Source organism: Drosophila takahashii, chromosome 2L, assembly GCF_030179915.1.
Source record: "Drosophila takahashii strain IR98-3 E-12201 chromosome 2L, DtakHiC1v2, whole genome shotgun sequence".
NCBI classification, from domain to species: Eukaryota; Metazoa; Arthropoda; class Insecta; order Diptera; family Drosophilidae; genus Drosophila; species Drosophila takahashii.
In genome coordinates this window covers 11,721,755-11,741,749 of record NC_091678.1, presented here as the reverse complement: position 1 = coordinate 11,741,749, position 19,995 = coordinate 11,721,755, and the positions used below count along the sequence as shown (strand labels likewise).

At 38.2% G+C, this 19,995-nt stretch overlaps 1 protein-coding gene across 2 annotated transcripts in view; it reads right to left on the bottom strand.

Annotated features, from left to right (window-relative positions):
• Window positions 1-304: 304 nt before the first annotated feature.
• beat-Ia (beaten path Ia) overlaps window positions 305-19,995 on the bottom strand; it is a 34,798-nt gene continuing 15,107 nt past the window's right edge. The window contains exons 3-8 of one of the 2 annotated variants that reach the window (XM_017158490.3): window positions 6,837-7,045; window positions 5,437-5,572; window positions 4,029-4,162; window positions 2,168-2,290; window positions 1,912-2,107; window positions 305-1,444 (exon numbers count right to left, since the gene is read on the bottom strand). In XM_017158490.3, the coding sequence (XP_017013979.2) occupies window positions 987-1,444; window positions 1,912-2,107; window positions 2,168-2,290; window positions 4,029-4,162; window positions 5,437-5,572; window positions 6,837-7,045 (1,256 nt within the window). In that variant the 3' untranslated portion in view covers window positions 305-986. The remainder of the gene's footprint in view (window positions 1,445-1,911; window positions 2,108-2,167; window positions 2,291-4,028; window positions 4,163-5,436; window positions 5,573-6,836; window positions 7,046-19,995) is intronic. The other variant, XM_017158492.3, reaches the window with a different exon arrangement.

Below are 19,995 nucleotides of genomic sequence, written 5' to 3'. Positions count from 1 at the left end.
CAATTTATTATGTTATTGTGCGGAAAAAAGAGATGATGAAGGTTTTTGGAGCGAGCTCTTATTAAGGTGGCAATTAAGTGGCGATTCGGGGAACACAACATTTGTTTTTTTTACGAGATGCTGGGATCTGTGAGTTAATTTTCTGAAAAAATAGTTTTCCTTAAAATAAAACACCCCGTTTATTTTTCTCGCTTTTGGTTTCTTTTTTATTTTGATTATCTACCGTAAATTCTTATATCATACATGTCTCGATCTTTTTGGTTTTCGTTTCTTTTTTGTAATATATACAAGTACAATACATATATACTTTTACATATATAGGCCATATTTAGACTTACGATCTAATTGCTTACTTTTGCCCTACCTTTTGTGTCTTTTGGGGCTTTTCTTTGGGGGCAAATACATTTAGGCGTAGTATGTTTATATATATATATCTTTTTGTTTTTATTTAGAACATATACATATATATATAAATATCATTTATACGATTTATAAATAATCTTGACTTTGTTATATAAATGTATAGAGAACCTAAAGTTAAAAGCTTAGCACAACATTTTCATTTGCTTTGTAAAATGAACCTTGGAGTTGGCGCAGAGGTTTCGAAATGTACTTAAAAATGGATTAAAGAATTTAAATACTCGAAAGCTGCTAAATTTGTAAGCCTCATGCCGAACTCCGCGTTAGGAGAAGTTGAACAAATAGATATCGTTGCATTAATGATGAACTAGCGTATCTTGTCCTTGTATCTTTTGTATTCCTTCCTTAAATGCATTTGAAGTTACTTTGAGCTAGCTGAAACGAGTGTCTGGTGTGTTAGTGTAAGTACTTTAGATACATCCTGCAGTTGCTTCTGGGTCTTGGCCTTGGGCTGAACTCCTCCCCACATGTCGCACGTCGCACATCCCCTAACTATAGCTATTTAGCTGGACACCACTTTAATTTCTACCCCTGAAGTGTGGCACTGGAGTTGTGTGGCAATTGAATCATGTTAATTGCCTGATGCATCTGCTGTTGCTCCTGCCGATGCCGCATACACATTCCGATCCGGTTCCTTTCCAGCTGCATTTCGACACCCGCAGGCAGGACTTGTGAAGCTGCTGCTCCTGCTCCTCGTGCTTCTGCCTTTGCTTTGTTGCGATGACCCGCATTCCAACGGCTCTTGTCCGCCGGATTGTGCACCTTCCGCTCGTGTTGCACGCTGCACCGCCGGCCTTTGTCATCATCGCCTGCAACGGCGACACTAATTGCCTGGCCAGCGTCCAGCTGAGCACCGCCATCAGCGATCCACCGACCATCCACCGGGATTGACTTGGATTCGGGGGGTAACGGGCGCTGGAGCTGGACGAACCGGCGCCTCGCCAGGCGGCCCCTCCGTCCCCCAGTCCGCCCTCCGAGCCGTCGTCTTCTTCGCCTGAGGGTACAAAATGATAGGAAAGAAATTCTAGCGAGAAATAGAAAGAAATGCAGACAGAAATGCAGGCCATGTATTCGATGTATTCTGGTACTTCTTCCTTTTGACTACAGCCGAACTTGGGTAACTCAAACCTAATATGTAACTTAAGGCGAACTTGTGAAGTGGGAACATGTACTCTTTATTCTGATTAAAGAAGCTAAGATTAAATAATAATTCTATTATCAAGCCAAGAAGAAATTTAAAAAGATATTTTTTGAAATGAGTTAACAAGATTTATAAGACAACAATTTCATCTTTATTTTGCTAGAATTACGAAATCTATTCACAAATTAAATTCTAAAATGTTGTAAAACATTTTTTTTAGCATAAACTAGAATTAGAGATGAGTTGAAGCTATCAAAGTTCGACTGTAGTCCCATATTGGAATTTTCTTCTTTTTTTTTTGAAGTGCTTGTGTTTTGTGTTTTGGGAAAATAATTGGCTGCTGAACTCACCCTGTAGCTGTGTCAGATAGCTGTTCTTTTTGTTTTGCAAATGGTCCTCGTGCAGAGCGTATTGGTCATAGAAATCGTCGGGATTGACATGATTTCCATTCGCCACGTTTCCGTGTTTGGCAAACAGATCCGCTTCGAGGACGATTTTCTCGGTGGTTTTCCAATAGACGTCGTGCAACTGGGCACTGCAGCGCAGCTGTTTAAAAGGATATTTGGTAATAAAATATTTAGTCGGTGAGTTGGTAATCCAACTCACTTTGAGTTTGCCATTATCGAAGTGCTGATCCGTGACCACAAAGTGAATGCCCACAATGGCGGTTTCCATGTCGTTGCGGGAATCTCGAATGATTTTATGATGACGCACGAGGGCGGGATTAACCTGGAAGATTGGGTATTCGTATTGATTACGATGTAGAAATTTATGGAAATAGGTAATTTTTTGGGTCAGGTCATTGAAGGATATTGCAGCAAGAACTTCTTTTTAAAATGTTTCACTCTGAAATCGTTTTTATAGCTCCCTACGAAAAATTTGTGATATGGTAATGGGATTCGCCTACAGCTGTCCAGGTTTTTGAAAGCCATTATCTTTGACGAGTTTTGCGCCTCTTGAAACTGAAACTGTGACTTTGATTGACTGTCTGGCTGCCAATAAGTTTGCCCCAAATGGTTCGTTTTCACTTTAAAATCGCCCAGCAATCGGAGATATTTCTTTTTGTGTCAAACTTCAGCATGTTGCAGTTGTTTCGCGTTTATTTAGCTGGTTTGTTGCCTGGTTTTGGCGGTATGTCTTTGTTGGCTTATTGTTTAAGCGCATTTTGTGGCCAACAAAAGGGGGGTGATTGGGGAGGGGTTTTGGGAAATAGAGAGGGCTCGAGCCTCGCACATCCAATCAACCGAGCGTGGCCAACTCAACTCAATTCGACAACCGGTTCGGCGGCATTCGCTTTTCCATTCAACCATCGCCATATTGTGGTCTGTGTAGGTGTGGGGCTTAACGTGCGTCTGTGTGAGTGTGTGTGCTTTGCACATGTATGAGTTAGCCTTGTTTTCCCAACCGCCTGTTACCCATTTTCCCGTTTCCGCAGTGGCACCTATGTATGTATTATGCAGCATCAATAAGCATTGTTTTCCGTTGAGCGATGCTGAAACTATCGCTGTCTCACTCTGCGGCCTCTCCCCCTCCCTCTCACACTCCTTTCCGATTGCTTGGTCAATGTAAGTTCACTATATAGCTCTTATTATTAAATATCGTTCATGCTTTAGCTCCGTTTTGATCTACATTTAGACCCTTGAAATTTTCATTACACACTCGGTAAATCAAAAATTATATTAATAATAATATTCATTGAATATTAATAATTTGCATGCCTTGAAGTTTTAATTAGACATTCGGTAAATCATAAATTACATTTATAATAATATTCAATGGAATATTCGATTATCAAAACTGGCAAATATCAAAATACCTAATTATGTGAGTAATGTTCACATTAATAATTTTCCAGACGTCTTAGAAATGTGCTTTCCTTCTGAACTTAGCTTTTATGGAAACTAATGGATCACATTTCATTTTTGTTCAACTAGGTCTATTATTCTTGCCTAACTCGTTTCTAATTGAGTAGGCGTAGGCCCCCTACAAGTTCCAAAAGTAATTGAGAAATGTAATATGCAAATCGCTGAAAATTGTCCCGCTCTCTCCAAAGAGCTTTCAACTGCCTCTTCATTTTGCACATTTTCCAGAATCATTTCCATTTCTCTCCCAACTACCTACACAGGATATGGATATGGTTAGTGCTTCAACAAAAAATTACACCTAAATTCTGATGCTCCCGGAATTTGGGCGGGAATTATAATGTGGGTTTGTGCAAGGGGGCGTGTCGCCATTGCGTTGATCTGCACGAATGCGTGTGTTTTTCTGGTAATTACAGGGGGGACGGGGACCTTAAACCCCTTCCGATCCCCATTACCACTCCCGAAAAAGCAGACGCATAAATTCCCGACAGATGCCAACGCTAGAAAACAAGAATATTGCGTTTGCATAATTTTGGGCGCAAACCAGGGGCGTTGTTGGGTAGGTGGAGGTGGAGGTGTACCCAAAAGGGGGGGTTGGCACTCACCTCTTCATTATTCACTGTCCATGTGAGATTGGCCGCCGGCCGCGAGTGTCGCGATGTGCAATTACCTCGCAATATGTCGCCGACCCGATATCGAGGTCGTATTCCCGTTATGAATGGCGCATTGTGCGGCGTTTCTGCAAGGAAAAAGGACGAAAAGGGGGCGGTGAAAATGGTGAAAATGGCGAAAATGAGATGGCATCAACATCAGCATCGGTTCAGAGGTAAACCGGATCGATTGTCACTATATTTTTGATACTCTGCGGCATTCGGAAAACCAAAGTCCGGGCCGAACATCGGACCCAACCTGTCGTCCTGTCAATTCTGATTTCCAAGTGGGTGTGTGTTTTGCGTGAGTGTGTTTGTGTGAGTGGTGCAATCAATATCCGACAGCTGTGTGAGTGAGGCCCATTTCATAATTGAAATAATTACGAACTCTCCAGGTCGGCAGAGTTGGAATTTTAATTTCGTGCTGTGAGGAGACCCAAAGCAACCGTTCAAAAAATTTAATGGTAAATTTATGTAAAATTCTAGCTATTTCAATTTTTTAACTATATTTCTATGTATGTGAAAATAAGAAACCCTTTTAAAATCTGTTCCAGTTTATGTTACTTTATTAAGGCAAAGATGAAATTTAATTTTTGCTATATTGTATTTAAGAAAATTTCAATATTTTTCAATATTTTTCATTCTCGATATCTTCAAAAATTCTAATTCCTCCTGCTGTCCATTATCCTTGAAAGTCAGAATGGAAACCAGCAGACACATATCCGCATACATGTGACATACAAACATGAAATAGACACTTTCAAAAGTTTGTCAAGCCAATTTGAGCTCACCTACGTCAACATACAACCCACACAGTTTATTGACCGTCTCCATTGGCATTGGCAAAATGTTTGCTCCCAGGACCCTCACTTTGTTTGCCGGCTTAAATGTCTTCATCTTTATCTCGTTTACCCTCAAATTTGTTTGTATTTTGTCTGCTTAACTGCCAAAACATTCGAACTTGGAGTTTATTTTTAAGTTTTATGTCCACAATCCGCACACAAGTATTTCGACTGAGTCTGTCTGGTGGGAGGACGACTTCCAATTGGCCTGGCCAATTGAATACGACAGTTGGTCAAGTTGGCAAGTTTGTCTCTGTCTTTGACTCCTCGCCCCGGGGTAAGCTTAACTTTTCTGGCCTTGTTTTTTTGTGTGGGCAAGAAAAATACTCAAACTGAAAATTAATTTAGTTTCGAATATACACTTTTTGAAGATCGAAATTAGTTTAATATTTGCACTCAAACTCTTAAAGTGGCTCACTTACTGGTCGATTCTTTAACCAAATTTACCATAAATTCCCCAGATTCAGAAATGCGAATTTATTTTTCTTACTTATTTTTATCCTACTGGTTTTTTTACTTACCAATAACTTCCAACTCTGCTGCCGCTATTAATGTATGAAATGAGGGCGCATCCGCCGATACTTCGCAACTGTATTTACCGGATGTAGCCATTGTCACCGCATCGAGCACCACTTGGCTCTCGTTCGAGGATACGCGCTGCAAAAGAGTTAACAAAAGTGCAGGTGAGTGAAATAAAAGGAGTGTTTTTATAACCGTCCAGAGCTTACATATACCCATATTTATTTATACATATCGCTCTTGTTGGCCTGATGAAAAATTTCAACAAACGTATCTGTATCTCGTTGGATTACTTCCGCTTTCCATACATGTGTATTCTTTTTACTCATATTTAATGCGGGCTTTCAATAATTGAGGCATAGGTTTATTTTTCGCTTCTGGCATTACATGTATTTTTTATTAATTTCCTACTGCCTCCCATTAATTTATAATAATCTTACGAATATTTGTGCCTCCTAATCTGAGTTAATAAAATAAATAGTTCTTTAAATGTGTATGCCCTCGCAACGATCTAAAATCGCTTTCAATATTTTGACAGCATTTTCGACAGTACATTGTGTACATCCGCTATTTTTATATTTTCTTTCTCTATTGGCGGCAAACAATTCTATTCTGCTAGTATTTTCACCATGTTCAAATGAAAAGAATGCCGCTTTCTCGTTCTTTTTGTCACACGAGTTGGAAACAGAAATTTGAATGAAAAATACGAAATACACACAGAAGCAGTAAGCAAATAAATAAAATGCCAACGTGTTTTTTCTATACGCCTGAATAATTTTCAAACCAATTTAAAAATGCCAATATTTATTGAAAAATATTGCCCAGCAACGTCGAACGCATTTTGAAACTAAAAAACGAAGCCCAAGATCCGAATGGGAATCGAAAAGTTCGGCACACGTGTGCGGCATTCTGTTTTTCCGGCTCCTAACTGCCATGAAGCGGAAGTTAAAAACCGTGTTTTGATTTGATTGCGCATCGAAATTTCACATGTGCCTGCCCCTCCTTGTTAACTGTAGCGTTTCGTTCGATTCGAATGCCCTGGAAATGCAAATGTTTTACATTGTTAAAGCCGCAACCCGTTTAGTTTAGTTTAATTTATTTGGCTTCGATTTTTGCTCTTGTTCCGTTCTCCGTTTTATTGGCTTTCCAAATGGCGGGGGAGAAGTAAAATAAAAATTTATCTGGCTATAATACAGTTTACCTCGCCAGATTTATTGGAATATACGATATGTGTTGGCTAACAAACGAAGAGGTGTGATGCAGAAATCGACAAATTGTTAAAACATAACTTATTAAAATATTAAACAACGTTCTATTGTAATTTTTCTTTGAGTTATTAGAAGTAATGCTAATAATTTTATATTTTAAGTAATTAATTTGATAAAAATAGTCTTAAACTTACTTTCACTTTGACGCCTGGGAAGTGAAAGACCTTCATGGGCGGCGTTTCCTTTGGGGTGTACCGATAGAACTCCCGCCTGCCCTTATACCATTTCACCGAGTATAGGCTGTCGTCTTCGATGTCGTAGAAGCACTTCAGGATGGCCTTCTCGCTGCGCCTCACCGCGTGCGGGACTCGAACCCGGACATCTCTCAAAGCCTCGGCCAGCTCTGGAATGAAACAATAACAATAACACGGCAAATCAGAAAAATAATCCACCGACAATTATATTTAATTATTTAAAGCTGCCATGCTGTCGGCGCAAAGGGACTAAACAAACAAATCCCGCGGGCCGTGCCTAATAGAAATCAACTGGAGGCTATAAAAACTCATCGCGTTTCGCATTTTTAATTCGCTGTTTGCTTTTATTTTATTATCATTTTAATTTTTTTTGTCTCGTTTCGCCGGCTGCTGCTCTGTTTCTTCGCTTTGGTTTACGGCGTTGTGCATAATTTATTACGGACATTTTGTGTGGAATTTTTATTAAATAAATCCCAAACGGATTTTATTGACTCGACAATTCCCACGATATTTTAGATGGCCTTTTACCCTTTCGAGTGAAATGTGTACTGAATTTAACCTGTAATTTGTCATAAATATGTCAATGAAATTATCTTTATAAAGTATTTATATATTCTTTGATCTCGCATTAGTATTAAAAAATAACTATAAATATTTACTTATATTTAAAAAATGAAGTAAAATCCATTTTAAATTGATTTTTAATTTGAAAGAGTAATAAGATATCGACTATTCCACATTGAAATTTAGGAATTTTAATATCTAGTCTGATCACGTATTGACATGGCTTTCGGCATGCCACAAATCTCTAACTGACTGAACACTCACATGCCCATATGCCCGCACATACATATTTATAAATACATGTATGTATTTTCAGGATTCCTCTGACATTTGTACGTATGGCTGATTTCCTGTTTTACTGCCATGCAATTTTTTCCTTCGTCCCGGCTTGGCATTATAAATCAGCTTATAATAGGCAAAGGGCAAAAATACCCTTCCACCTGTTTGCATTTATTGTTTTTCCCCAATAAAATATGAATAAATTGTTGCCTGATTATGTGAGATGAAATTAAAAATGATTTTATCCGCATGTCGTAAAAAATGTAACGCTGCCGAAAGGCCATCAAACATTTGTCACACATTTATGAGTTCGGCGGGAATGAAATATTTATTTTTAAAGGTTTTAAAAAGAAGTCTTATGAGATTATATTTTGTTGCTGTTGAATTTTAAAACCAATTGTATTTGGGCTTTGTATTTGTAAATAATGCGCTAATAGTCATATTAAATTATTATTCATTCCCTATTATTATTATTCCCTATAATAACTGTCATAGCCCAAGGGTCTCACTTCTAACCAATTGGATTGCCCTTGAGAAGCACTCTACCTATGTTCCCACAATGTTGCCATTAAAAAGCGATTTCCCCCGACTGCAACTCAATTCCATTTCATTAGGTTAGTCTTTCCGGTTGTTCCTCTGTCATTTAGCGCCTTCCGCCTTCTGTGGCTTCCATTTCAAGCCACACTAAATAGACAAGGTTGCAACAATCCGGCAACAAATGAATGTCCAAACAGGCCAAGCACGACTGTGTGGGAGGTGCTTTGTAAATCCCATCAAATAACTGTAATTGCAAAGTTTTTACAGCCAGACACGAGGAGCACGCCTATGAGGCGAGGGCCCCAAAGCCCGATCCTCAGCAAGGACAATGCACATGCAACCCGGCCATTTGTCGACAGAGGAGAGTAGAACAGGGAGGGTGTCCCGCAGGACTCCTCCAGAGGAGGCGGAACCACTACGTCCCCCACAACGTGTGCAATAAATATGAATAACGAGCACAACGTGAGTGGCACACAAAGTAAAAACGAGACCGCACTCGACTCGCTGTGGCAGTGAAAAGGCAGATTCAGCAGGCCATCCTGCTGGTTCCTTGCTCCTGGCCCCCACACCCTACTACAAATCCTTGGAGACCATCCAACCTCATTGTTGGCGACACGCGGCGACAAATATTTGCCTCTGCCGCTGCCTTTTGTTTAAATCTTGTTTATGCAACATGCATGGCATATATTAAGAAGTGCCGGGCAGACTCGAGTGTCAAGCAAATGTCCAGCAGCGCTCTGATTTACACCCAGGCCACCAGATGACTAGATGACCAGATGGGAGGATTTCCACTTCGGCTAACAGATTGCTCTGCTCCAAAAAAATATAGATTCTACATGTATTTTCCTTTTTTTATAAGGAAAAGTTAAAATGTATGGATAGTCTTATTTAAAAAACGAGGACGGAAGCTAACTTCGGCAAGCCGAAGTTTTAATACCCTTGCAGATTTCACTAATGAAAACTTGACTAAAATAGCAAATTGAATTAATAAACAGCAAAATATTCTATAATTGAAAAAAATAAAAATTTTATATTTTTCACCCTATTGTTCCTATGGGAGCTATATGATATAGACGTCCGATCGGCACGCGCTTTTACCCTGATCAAGGTACGCACAAAAAAATACGATTTGGAAAGTTTCATGGGAATAGCTTATATTTTGCGCGAAATATCCTGAAAAACGTCAAATTTTGACCGATTTCACCCTATTGTTCCTATGGGAGCTATAAGATATAGACGTCCGATCGGCACGCGCTTTTACCCTGATCAAGGTATGCGTAAAAGAATAAGATTCATGTCAAAAGCTTTTACACTGAGCGAAATATCTTTATTTTGTGAAAGCTATATCCGATTGTTCCTATGGGAGCTATAGGATATAGACGTCCGATCGGGTCGGCTTTCAAACTTGATCTGCGTACACATGTTTTAGGACGACTGTGAAAGTTTCAAGGCGCTAGCTTTTAAACTGAGCTCGCAAACGGTATTGAAACAGACGGACAGACGGACAGACGGACAGACGGACAGACGGACAGACGGACAGACGGTCAGACGGACAGACGGACAGACGGACAGACGGACAGACGGACATGGCTATATCGACTCCCCTATTGATCCTGATCAAGAATATATATACTTTATGGGGTCGGAAACGTCTCCTTCACTGCGTTACAAACTTCTGACCAAAATTATAATACCCTCTGCAAGGGTATAATAATTAATTTTAAAGTCAATGCTAAGCTAAGTTAAAATAATTTGTATTCAATTTTGCGACACCTGAAAAAAAGATATTATTTATGTAACTCTCGATTAATATACTCTTGCTCAGCTAGACTTAATTTTTCTTTTTCTTCACCTCTGACACTTTTGGGCAGTTATGTTGACCCTTGTTGAAAATAAATTTAATTTTTACCTTAGGCTATTCCATCAGAACTCCTACACACAAAAAAATTTGCTTGGTAAAATTGATTAACAAAGATAGTTACGTAACTATTAAAATAGTAACGTGTATTTTGTTTTTGCTTTGGGTTTGTGTCTTTGCTAATTGTGTGTATTTTGTTGTTGTGAAATGACTATTTACTTAGTAGAATTGACAATTTTGCTGGTTGGGGCCTGTTTGACAATTATTACAGTTGATTTTACCAAGTTTTTTTTTTGTGTGTAGCTGCTGAAATTATGACACTTTCTGTCAAAGCATATTTCGGAAACTTACGGCGGGCTAATTGAAAAGAGTAAAACTATAGGGGAGCAAACTGAAAAGTTTGGCCAGAACTGTGACCGAAACTAGCACATAATTTCCCTTCCACATGAACTCCTGGCCAAGAGCAGCGTTTGGCTGACTGACCACATAGTGTACACCGAAAACGAGGGAGCTGGCTGGAAGGAACTATGAGTTTCTTGGCCAAGTGGAAACTTTGCAAAGTACAAGTTTATGGAGCTTGGCTTTTGAGTTACACTTACACTTATGCAACAGATGGGCCAAGACTGCCAACTGGCATTTTAATTTTCTATTAGCCGGAAAGTTGAAGTTAGCCGTACTCAGCACTTAGCCCCCAACACAACCTTTAAAATACCAGGGGATATCTGGCGCCAAATCCATCATAATTTGAGCTGACGTTAAAAATGTAAATTCCCTGTAACCCAATACCATTCGTTTTAGACCCCATCGAGCACTATTAGTGCCCCGCCATTGTGAAGTCATTATTCAGTCAGATTTGATTGCCATCTGGGGTTATCAGCCTGCGCTCTGCAGAAACAGGGGGAGGTTTATTCAGACGCCAACGCGTCGGGGATGCTTCGTCCTTTGGGGGTGGCTTGAAAAATTGTTGACAATTTCAGCTTAATGCATTTTTATGTCACTTCTTCTGGTTTAGCGAAAATGAATGCTCCTGCTGTTGTTGTTTGTCCTGCACAAACACAAACACAGACCCACTCCGTCAGTCACAAACACATGAGCTGTGGTCCTTGCATTCGCAGAACCACCAATTCGGCGGACCAAGTCGCCTCTTCCTTTTCCCGGATCGCTGGAGCCATAGCCATTCATTCAGCGAGGACTCTGAGTCTGATTCCCAGTCTGTCCTTTGTGTTGATTATGAAATTTAAGCACAAAAACCCCTGACAGTCTGGCTTCGGGCCCTCCCCCTCTTTGTTTACCCTTAAAGAGTTGGCTCCTTGGTGTTTGCCTTTTAATGGCACATTTTCCACTTTTCGACTGGCTTTCCAGGGGGTTGCAACATTACAATTTAATGCCTTCCGCTCTGTAATTGCGAACAGATTGGTGGAACGGCATACTGTTAAAGATATTTGATTTCTATCAATCTTGGGAATATTAAGCTCTTTAAAGCCCAAATCTTAGAATCAAAAGGCCATAAGAAATCCAACAAGTTCCTAACAGTGCAAAACCCAAAGCCAACTTAACATCCTTGGCCATTTATTTAAAAACTAAATAAGACAAGCATCGCTAAATCGCCAACTAAGCTCATAAAATCCCACGAACAAGTGCCCGAGTGTAAAGCAACGTGGGAAATGTTCAAGTAGGAGAAAAAAAGCATGAAGGCAGAATAGATAGTTGGGTGTTTGGTGGAAAGCGGGGAGTTTGTGGGGTGAAAAGCTATGAAAAAGTGCAAGGATCAAACAACTGAGGGAGGTTGGGCTCACATAGCCGGGCTAAATAATAAAAGAAAATAGGAAGAAGAGCAAAAAATGCTTGCTAGCCTCTGGAATGAGTCAAAAAACGAAAGGACCCGCGCTTCATGTGGTGTCTGGTCTCCTTTTAGGACCTACAAACCCTCGACTCTCGTTTCTAATCCAACACTGGAAATTGTGCAGGAATTTGTTGCAATGAGCTTTTTATTATCCTTTTTCGATCTCACTTTCTGAGTGTGTGTGTGAATACCCTAGTATTCTCTCTCCTTTCTCTTTTTTGCCGATTTTTGCTCGCTTTTGCATTCATTTTCCAATGCGAAAGGCGAAAATTGCAGTGGCAGCGTGTTTTTCCTCGCACGGAGCACAGGTGGAAATTTATACTGTTACCATGTTTGCCACGCCCCCAAAAACACACTCACACAAACACATGGGGAGTGTTGCGCCCAGACGTTCAAATTATTTGAGGATTTGTTAAATTTTCCGGGCTTTTGCTGCATTTTTTGTCCATTTCCACCAACCTATTTTATTTTTTACACAATTTGTCGTGGCAAGGCGGACAAAATGGGCCACACAAGTGTCTGTTAAATGGTCGTTTAGGCCGAGGGGAACTCCATTCGCTTTCGTGGACCGGGTGGGTTCAAGGTTTATTTTTTACCTTTTCTATAGCGAAAAGAGCTGCTGACTTGTTGACCTGTAAATAACTTGAGTTTAACGAAGAGATTAACGTTCCAGATTCGCTGGCGAAATTTTATACATTTTTTGTGAGCTCCTATTTCACGGGGAAGTAAAAACCTTTCAGTTTGTGAATGGATGAAATGGGCAAAGGAGATTACCAAATGGCTGCATAGAATAGATGAAGCTTTAGATTTGTTGTAACAAATTTAGATTGATGATAAAACTCTTGGTCTTATTAAAACATTTGTTCATTGATTTAAACAATTTGAGATTTCTTACGAAATTAAACGATACAGGGTTTTTACTTGGGAACTTCCTGAGCTTTTTACCCCTCTATATAAAAAAACATTATGCAAATATTAACCATTTATCAAAATTATCATGCATCTAATGGATACTATAAAAACTATTTCACATATCCGTTCTGAGTAAAATAGAAACATTACCGAGCAACCCCTCTGACATTTTGTATATCTCTGTTTTCTAATCTCACCCACTCAATAGACTTAACCCACCCCCGGCACTCCCACACTTTTCGACCCCTGGGATTAACCCTCCTCGGCCGGAGCGGAGTTTAGTTGTAAGACGGTGGAACTGGGAGCACGCGTAATTTTTAATTTACCATGACATAAATCGTATAAAACTGTCAAAGTCACTAAAAGCACGAAGCAACAGCCCGTCCTCCCTGCTGACTGCAATGTCCTTTGTCCTGCGACCTCCTTCGGGGCACAAATTACATCCCAAACACACAGAAGGGTGTCGAAAGTCAACAGAGGAGCAGTCGAAAAAAGGTAGAGGGGCCAACGGAACGAACGACTTCAAAACAAAGCAAAGGACTCCTCTTCCCACTTCCCACACTACAGAATGTCGGCCCAGGACGTAGGACTCAGGACTCGAGCATTAATAAGTAAATCTCCAGCATGTGACGGCTATCAGTGGCACTTCCGCTTCCCCAGGATGTTATGTACGTACATATATATATCGATGTACGGTATGTGTGTCTGCCCACTCGCAAGTAAATCGAAACCATTTATATTTTATCTTGTCCTTGTCGACGGTTCGTGCGGAGCGAACTTCTCTAAAGTTGCCAGCAACTGTGAAATGAAGTTGCCAGTCCTCAGAATCTGGGGAATTCCCCGAGCCGAACATGTTTGTATGTGTGTGTATTTTGGCCGGAAGTTGCAATTCCTGCCCTCAATGCCTATAAATTTAACTTAGTCTTTTGCGGAACTTCTTCGCCAGCCGCCTCAGTGGCTTTTGTTGTTTTGTCATGTTTTGTTATCCTATTTGTCCTGCCCGAAAGCAAGTCCGTAGTCCAAAGTCCGAGGTCCAGAGTGGAGACCAGCAGATCCAACATATATATTTTGGCTTGACTTAACACTCTGGCTGTTGATTTTCGGCCGAGGATTGCATTAGTTTAATTAGGTGAACAGAGTAGACAGCATCCAAGATAGATGCGGTCAATTTGCTTGGCCTGGCTTAAAAGCCGATGCTATAAACTTTGTCACTTTGCTTAAATTCTTAATGCAACTTGCAAACTTAATAGCTAAGAAATTGAGAAATGCAAATAGGTTGTCCATTACTTAACCCGTAAATAAAGTATAGCCAAACTTAAGTGTACATATGTGAGTGAATACGCATTTACATACTACATTGATCCTCAGAGCCAATACAAATCAAGAGAATCATTCTCCAAGAAAAACGATTGCCTAACAGATAAATAAATAAATTAAATATAGTCAAACATATGGGACTGAAACACGCATTTGGGCCGTTCTTTTACAAACCGAACAGATTTGGGCAAAAAAAAAATTTAACATTTTTGATTTACCTGAAACTTTTTTTACACGTACTATTCGGAAAATAAGTAAACACGTGTATCAGGATTTGACCGAAAAAAAATTATTTTCCTAGTTAGAATTTTTTTAAGTGTGCCAAAAATTGTCAAATTTGAAAAAGTACCCTCTCATTGAAAATCTGTATCTCCGGTTATATGAATCCAATTGACTTCATGTCTTTTGCATTAATTCCTCTAAAACCTCTCCTTTCAAAATAAAATTTCTTAAAAAAATTTTTTTTTTAATTTCTTAAAAATAAAAACAAATTAAGATTTAAAAAAATTTTTTAACTATTGCCCCCACAAAAAAAAAAAATTTTTTTTATTTTAATACTTGCGCCATATTGTTAGTTACAATCGGTTTTTGTAAAAAGTTGGAGCCACTTTTAGTTTTTAAAATATCGAATTTGTTTTAGCAAGGCCTCGGCTTTTTTCTATGAAAAAAGTCGCAGCAAGTAGATATACTCTCTCACTCTTATCGGATCCTAATGGAATTTATGTTTTCTCATTGTTTACTAGTCCTTTAACAATTGTTAATGATTAAAAGTTAAGTTTTAAGTTTTTTGACAATTTCTGAATGACAAAAAGTAAAAAGTCATTTTTTAATCAATTAAAAACTTACAACTATTTATTTAACCGTCTATTTAATAAACAATAATTTTAAATTTATTTTATTTTTTAATTTTTATATTATGTAATTTATTAAACATTTTTAAATATTTTTTTTTTAAGTTTTTAAAAAAAATTTATTTAATAAAAATAAAAAATTATAAAATTTAATTAATTTTTTTTTTTAATTTAAAAATAAATATTTAAAAATGTTTAATAAATTACATAATATAAAAAAATAATAAATAAAATAAATTTAAAATTATTGTTTATTAAATAGACGGTTAAATAAATAGTTGTAAGTTTTTAATTGATTAAAAAATGACTTTTTACTTTTTGTCATTCAGAAATTGTCAAAAAACTTAAAACTTAACTTTTAATCATTAACAATTGTTAAAGGACTAGTAAACAATGAGAAAACATAAATTCCATTAGGATCCGATAAGAGTGAGAGAGTAGATCTACTTGCTGCGACGTTTTTTCATAGAAAAAAGCCGAGGCCTTGCTAAAACAAATTCGATATTTAAAAAACTAAAAGTGGCTCCAACTTTTTACAAAAACCGATTGTAACTAACAATATGGCGCAAGTATTAAAATAAAAAAAAAAATTTTTTTTTGTGGGGGCAATAGTTAAAAATTTTTTTTAAATCTTAATTTGTTTTTATTTTTAAGAAATTAAAAAAAAAATTTTTTTTTTAAATTTTATTTTGAAAGGAGAGGTTTTAGAGGAATTAATGCAAAAGACATGAAGTCAATTGGATTCATATAACCGGAGATACAGATTTTTAATGAGAGGGTACTTTTTCAAATTTAACAATTTTTGGCACACTTAAAAAAATTCTAACTAGGAAAATAATTTTTTTTCGGTCAAATCCTGATACACGTGTTTACTTATTTTCCGAATAGTACGTGTAAAAAAAGTTTCAGGCAAATCAAAAATGTGAGCCAATAAAAGGTGTTCGGTTTGTAAAAGAACCGCCCATTTACAAACTACCTTGATCGTCAGATTGAATGATTCAAAAATTGAACTTTCCCAATCGACTTAAATTATTTTCTCTCTAAGAAAAACTAAAATCTTTTTGAGGAGGCACAGAATGGAGCAAGAACAAAGCACCGATGAGAGCATTTCCACAGGATAGACTTGTCTGACATGTTTGCCCGAAACGCTGTGAGTGACATTATGATAACCCAATGACAGCTATTTGCCAAATCAGACATGTTAGCGGGTGGGAGGCTTTGTGTAAATCAATTGATTGCCAATGCGTTTTGATTGCCAGCCAAAATTTGCTCGGGACACGCGACGGTGGGGGAGGGGGAGGTGGAGGGTGGAAGATTTGTGGGCGAGGGTGAATAGATTCGGTTCTTGTTTTTCTATGACGAGAGGGGGATGTTCCCCTTTTAATATATTATGGCCCGACATGCACGCCGAACGGGCTTTATTGTCTAGAAATCAGCAGGCAAGACAGTTGAACGGGACTGCGATAAATCCAAATTAATTGAAATTGCAAATTAAAGCGGCTTGCGTTAATTTCCACTTGCCTGCTGCAGTTCAATGACACAAATAACCGGAATGGGAAAATGCGAAATGGAGTTTTCTTCTGTTTTCAGATGGAGAGGGGCGAGTGGCAGCCGGCAATTTATTGAAAGACGAATTTCTGGCTCTGAGCTGACAGCCTTAATTCGCTTTGATTTGTTCAGCCTGGCGGGGAAACAAAATGTTCAATAAAAGTTTGCCATTCAAAGTGGAGCAGAGATTTCCGATGAATGAAAACGAGTTTGCTAGGAAAAGTTGCCCCAAAATATTTGCCATTTTCTTTGAAAATGAGTAATTAATTGCTTAGCATTTATGTGGAAACTTTGTGTTTGGTTTTTCTTAGTAGTATTTAAAAGTCAAATAATATCTTGAATACCTGAAAATTATTTATCGGTTTTATGCTTCGTTCATTAACTAAATAGTCATAAATATGAATTGATTACGACTTTAAGGATTTAACTACATTAACAGGTAATAAATGCGGCAATTATTTTGCGCCCCTATCCCCAAATTATTTATAATTTAATCCCAATTTTGACAGTTCACGGATTTTTCTTGCAAGCAAACTAAACTGATAATCGGCTCTTATCGTTGCTCTTAGATTCACCCACTCACTCTCACTCAACCGAGCCGAGTTCTTTCTGCAATATTCCCTTAGAAATATGCTTATCTTTCGGGGAAATACACATTTTTTGGCTTGCGAATATTTTCCGTACATATGCTTTATGGTATGTTTTTTCCTCTTGATTTATTTTAATATTTTATTATACTTCTCGTTTGATGCAGAATGCATTTATGTTTTTTTTCCTTACCATACTTTTTGCCTTCTAATATTCTTTCATATTTCTCTTAACAAGATTTAGCCATCCACATGAAAATTCGATTTTTCTTTTATTTATTTTGGCTTGTAGATAAATACTACTTGGATTGAAATCAATTTTACATGAATTTTCCCTTGTGGTTTATTGGTTGCAATGTTAAGGTAATTTTCAGATCTTTGCATTTTGCTGTGGATTTTTGTGTAAATACCTTGGCTAAAATCTTAGCAAACTAAATTGAGTTACTAAACAAAAGAAATCAGTTACATAATTTTTTTTCGTGAGAAAGAATCGGTTATTATATTAGAAAATCCCCAGCTTTTATTCATATTATAAAATTAAACGCTATCCTAATCTATTAGTGTTATTGCCTTGACCCGAATAGCTAATGTCAACTGCACTTTTTCCCTGTTCCCCAGTGAAAAGGGGGTCAAAGTTACCGGCAAATTAAACGCAAATTACCTGCCAGAAACACAATATCCAACTTCTACATATATCTAGCTGCATAAATAAATGCATGCATCAAACATCAGGCAGTTTGACATTGCCTGGCCTACCGAGCCACAATAAATGGGGTGGTGACCTAGTGGGTGGTAGGTATTGGATGGGTGGTTGAGGTTGTTTTTGGGGGCCGGACAATTACCGTTACGGCCAGGAGGCAGACACCGCAGAACAATAGTTTCCTGTTTCCTGAGTGCTAAAGTTTTCATATGTCTGACCCATAGAGCACCACCTCCCCAGATCCACCTATCGCAATTTAACACCCACCGCCCACTGGGCTACCCGAGAACGGCCTGTTCCGTGTGGGGAAAATCGAGCCTTATTTTGGTAGCTCGCATGCTCGGCTTATTACACAGAAAAAATAATAATGCTACCATAAAATAAAATATATAAACAAATAAATATATTACATTTTTGTTTAAAAAAAGAAAAGTATCTAAAGGCTTTAAAACTGGATACCTCATGTCTTATAAAAGTTTATTTATTACAAAAGAATAATAATATATTTTTGTTGCAAATACTTAAAAGTAAATACTTTTATAAAATATAATATAATAGTGAAATTTATTGTCAGTGCAGGAGAGCATCGAGCCCCTTCTACTGAAACATTTTTAATGCAATTTTCACCTAGCAGGGGATCCACAGTCTCCCCTCTCCCCTCTTACAGCCCCTCCTGTGGCTCCCTTGACGTAATTACTAAATACTCTTGGGTCTTTCCCTGTCCTGGTCAGGTCCTTTTTTTCCTGCACTCTCGTCTTTTCTCTCGTCCTGCACTGCTCTTTGTTACTTATTTTCTTATCGTCTCGGATTTGTGGCCGCAAAATGTTTCGTGAGCTTTTGTTTGGAATTTGGCTAGCCCGGCTTTCATTTTTCTTATTTGTCTGGATATGGGTTTTTCCTCCTCGTCTCCTTTGTTTTTTCCCTTCTCTGCTTTTTTTTTTTCCTCAGCCGCCTGCGGTCTATTTTTGTTGGCATTCCTTAAGTACAAGCGTGTGCCATGTTTATTTTTAATTAATTTTCCCTAAGCAGTCTAAGACTTTGCCACCGCCGAACAGCCGAAAATCTCCTGCAGGCCAGGGCAAACTCATTGGCGCTCTCGATTTAGTGTTTTCTTTTTGTTTTGTTAATTTTCAACAATTTTCTACTTAATTACCTAACGGGTTTTTTGAGTAGCAGCCAGTCTGTTCTGCCATTTGAGGCCAACCGCGTAATTGTTAATTGTGGTAATATTCAAAGAAGAACAGAAGTTGGTAATTTTCTGAGAACCGTAGATGTACCGAGAAAAATATTTATTTATATTATTTAATATATTTAAAAGTGGCTAGTAATTTTTAAAATATTTAAGGTTCTTATATAATTAATTAAAACTTTGTCGATTAGAGCGTATGATTTATTGCGCAGTGCCGTTGGCAGACTCTGTGGCCAAGCCAGCATTCTATTCGCATTCCGATTGGCCTTGGATTCAATTCCAGTTCGCTTATCTGTCGGAACGTTCCGCTAATCGTGCAAATTTCAAGCACAATTGAAGCCAGCTCAATTAAACCCACTGCCATGAAGGGGAGGCGAAAGGAAAGGCGGAAGTCCCCACGAAAATTTGTTCGAGGCTTTCGTTGGCCGGGTCGAATTAAGTTGAAATTAGCCAGGTTTAAAGTATAATGAGCGTATAAATGATTAATTGTTTTTTCGACAAATTGATAGGGGCCGGAGGTCGAGCTGTCGTTTAATTAACTAGAGTTTATTGACTGCGCGAATTAGTCTAATTGGTCACTTGTCAGCCGACACCTGAAAGAGTCCTCAAGACCCAGTGTTTCTTGGTAAATATTTCCATTTGGAAAAATCACTTTCAGTCCCCAGAGTCGCTTCGCCGAGTGCCAGACTGAGGAATTAAATAATCTTTTATCAATTCCCCCAGGCATTGTCAACAACAATTGAGGCCGGTCTCGGGGGCCATTCAACGATTTGTCACAAAGCGATTTCTGCTTATTTTCACAATAATTTCATTTGTCCTTTTGATAGCAAACAACAGAAGAAAAAAACTTTTCCATTCTCCCTCTCCTTCGAACGACCGCAAAGTTTCAATTACTCGAACTAATTTATTAATGT